Source organism: Buceros rhinoceros, unplaced genomic scaffold (assembly GCF_000710305.1).
Source record: "Buceros rhinoceros silvestris isolate BGI_N320 unplaced genomic scaffold, ASM71030v1 scaffold44491, whole genome shotgun sequence".
Taxonomy (NCBI): domain Eukaryota; kingdom Metazoa; phylum Chordata; class Aves; order Bucerotiformes; family Bucerotidae; genus Buceros; species Buceros rhinoceros.
Window position 1 is genome coordinate 5,669 of NW_010393335.1, and position 2,377 is coordinate 8,045.

At 58.0% G+C, this 2,377-nt stretch overlaps 1 protein-coding gene across 1 annotated transcript in view; it reads right to left on the bottom strand.

Moving 5' to 3' along the window:
- LOC104501064 (striatin-interacting protein 2-like) overlaps window positions 1-2,377 on the bottom strand; it is a gene marked incomplete at both ends in the record, with an annotated part of 9,777 nt that overhangs the window by 5,265 nt on the left and 2,135 nt on the right. Inside the window, 3 exons of the mRNA XM_010144805.1 lie at window positions 626-700; window positions 1,000-1,071; window positions 2,137-2,200. Coding sequence (XP_010143107.1) covers window positions 626-700; window positions 1,000-1,071; window positions 2,137-2,200 — 211 coding nt within the window. The remainder of the gene's footprint in view (window positions 1-625; window positions 701-999; window positions 1,072-2,136; window positions 2,201-2,377) is intronic.

Consider the following 2,377-nt stretch of genomic DNA (forward strand, 5'->3'; position numbering starts at 1 on the left):
GACCCGGCTGCTCGAAGCCCCCCCCAGGCGGGCAACGCAGCCGAGTCTCAGGACACACACTGTCTTCCTCCGGGGATCTCTCGGGGCCGGGGGAAGGCTGCCGGGGTTGTCTCTGTGAGGAAGGCCATCACCTACAGCCAGCCCTCACGCCCAGAGAGCCACGTGATGTCATAACAGGAAGTTAATCTCAACAGGGACAAAGGCTCATAGGATGAGGGAATTCCAGAGGTTGCTTCCTGAAGGTGCCTGCATCAGTGCGCAATGACTTGTTGGCAAAACCCACGGCTCACACAGCTCAAGAGGTGACAGAGGCCACCCCCGGTGCGTTCCCCCTCCTGTCCGGAGGGCAGCAGCCAGTTTTGAGCTCCCACCAACAGTTCTTTGTCCACAATCGTCTGCACGCATCCTGCTTTCCAACCACCGACCTGTCTCCACCCATCTGACCCTGGTTATCTACACCCCTTGCTGGTCTGAAGCCCTCCTCCTGGACTGCACTTGCCACTCAGCTCCGCTCTGGATTCCCACCGAGAGCTCGCCACTGGAGACCCGAACGCATGCACCTCACCGGTTGGCACCGTTCCCCACCCAGAAGCTCTTGCTTACCTCGAAGGAACAACGCGCTTACCATATACTGCGGGAGATTGTACAACATCGCTCGGTACAAGACCTCACAAGGGGTTTCTTGGACTTCCTCTTCCCCCTAGCCCAGAGAAACATGAGAAACAAGAGGAGATTAAGTGTTTCCAGTCCCCACACTTGAGATACATCGGTCACCTCCTTTGAACCCAGCTCGAGGACTTAGTGATGGACGTTTCGGTGCATGCTGACCGCAGGAAGCTCCAGGCCCTTCTTCACTGCTACATTTCATCAAGAAATGGGCTTGTAGAAAAAAGAGCATCCAAGGTGTGTCCTAAGGATCGCGGAGAATGTACGGATTTCTAGGACAACTGGGAAACCTCCCGTGCGTCTATCTAGTGACGGGACACCACAACTTCTTACCAGAGACATGGGGCACTTCTCCAGCTCCTCCTCATTCTTGATCTGGACGTCTGAGATGGAAACGTACTTGTGCTGGCAAAAAACACAGAGGCAGAGCGATGTCACAGCCGATGAACACGTGTTCATCGGAACACGGCCAGCGACGACGGCAGTGGCTGATTTCAGTAATAATGCCTGAGTTAGGGGTACGGGTCACAGCAGACACGTGGAGAACCCCTCTCTGTGTGGGACATCTCTCTGTCTCTGAAGCCCTCACGCATCGTGCCTTTGATTGCTTCCACCCACTCCTAGGATCTCCATAAGCAAATGGAGAGGGGCAGCAGCTCCCACAGGCAGCCCAGGCCTTCGACAGGCTCCGCTGCCTCTGCAGGGTCTCACTCCACGTGGAGCACTGCAGGAGCCGGGGCTGGCCGTGCTTCCCCCCGGGAACAGCTCTGGGCATGTCAGCCCAAACCCAGCTCCGAAAGTCTGCCGCCTCTGAAGCCCAATACTGCAAATGCTCTCCGGGACGCAGCAACGTCACACCTCAGAAAAGGGAACGCCCAAGGACTGGCCAATCTACGTCAGGACTCAGTTTTCCTGCAAGAAGCTCCAGAAGCTTTTCCTGTGACAACTAACAAGGGACCCTCTTACTCCCTCCCGCCGGAGGTCAGCCATGAGGCTCCCACACGGCCGGGGGTGGATATCCAGCCCCCTCGAGCTGGGCAGACCCTGGCTGCACTCCTCAGATTGACTCCCCAAGGCAGGGAGAGCGACAGCTCGGACCGAAGGCACGGCTGAACATCAGCCGAGGACGATCGCGAGACTAAATTCAGGGGAACCTTTACTGTGGGCTGAGAACACGTATCTGAGGAACTCGAACCCCACTGTCAGCGCCGTGTCACAAAGCCTGTGTTAGAGACCTGATGTCCTGAATCCCCCTGAGTCCTGAATCCTGGATCCCCTGTGGCCTGAGTCATCTTGGCCAGTGGCTTCCCATCCCCACGAGATCCCCACGGGTCTGACCCCACCTCAGAATATCTGCTGAGCACCAGGGAGCAAAACCAGCAAGGGATGAGGTTAGACCAGCTGACTGCCGCCCAGCGAGGTTTTCTGGGCTGCTTCACCCCAGCGCTGCACATGGAGCCACCATCTCACCTGCTTCAGGGTCTTCACGCTCTCATGGATGGGCCGTGGCAGCCCGATCAGGGTCTCGGTGTCTCTGGGGGGGTGAAAGAAGGTAAGTGTGAGGCTGGGAAGATCTGGGATTAACACCCCCGTGTCATGCAAGGTAACAGAGGGAGCCTGCAGGTGACCGAACGCACCCCAGAAGGGCCAGGAAGAGGGAGAGGCGCTGGCACGGGGTGTCCGCCCCCCCACCGCCTGCCCAGCAAAGCCT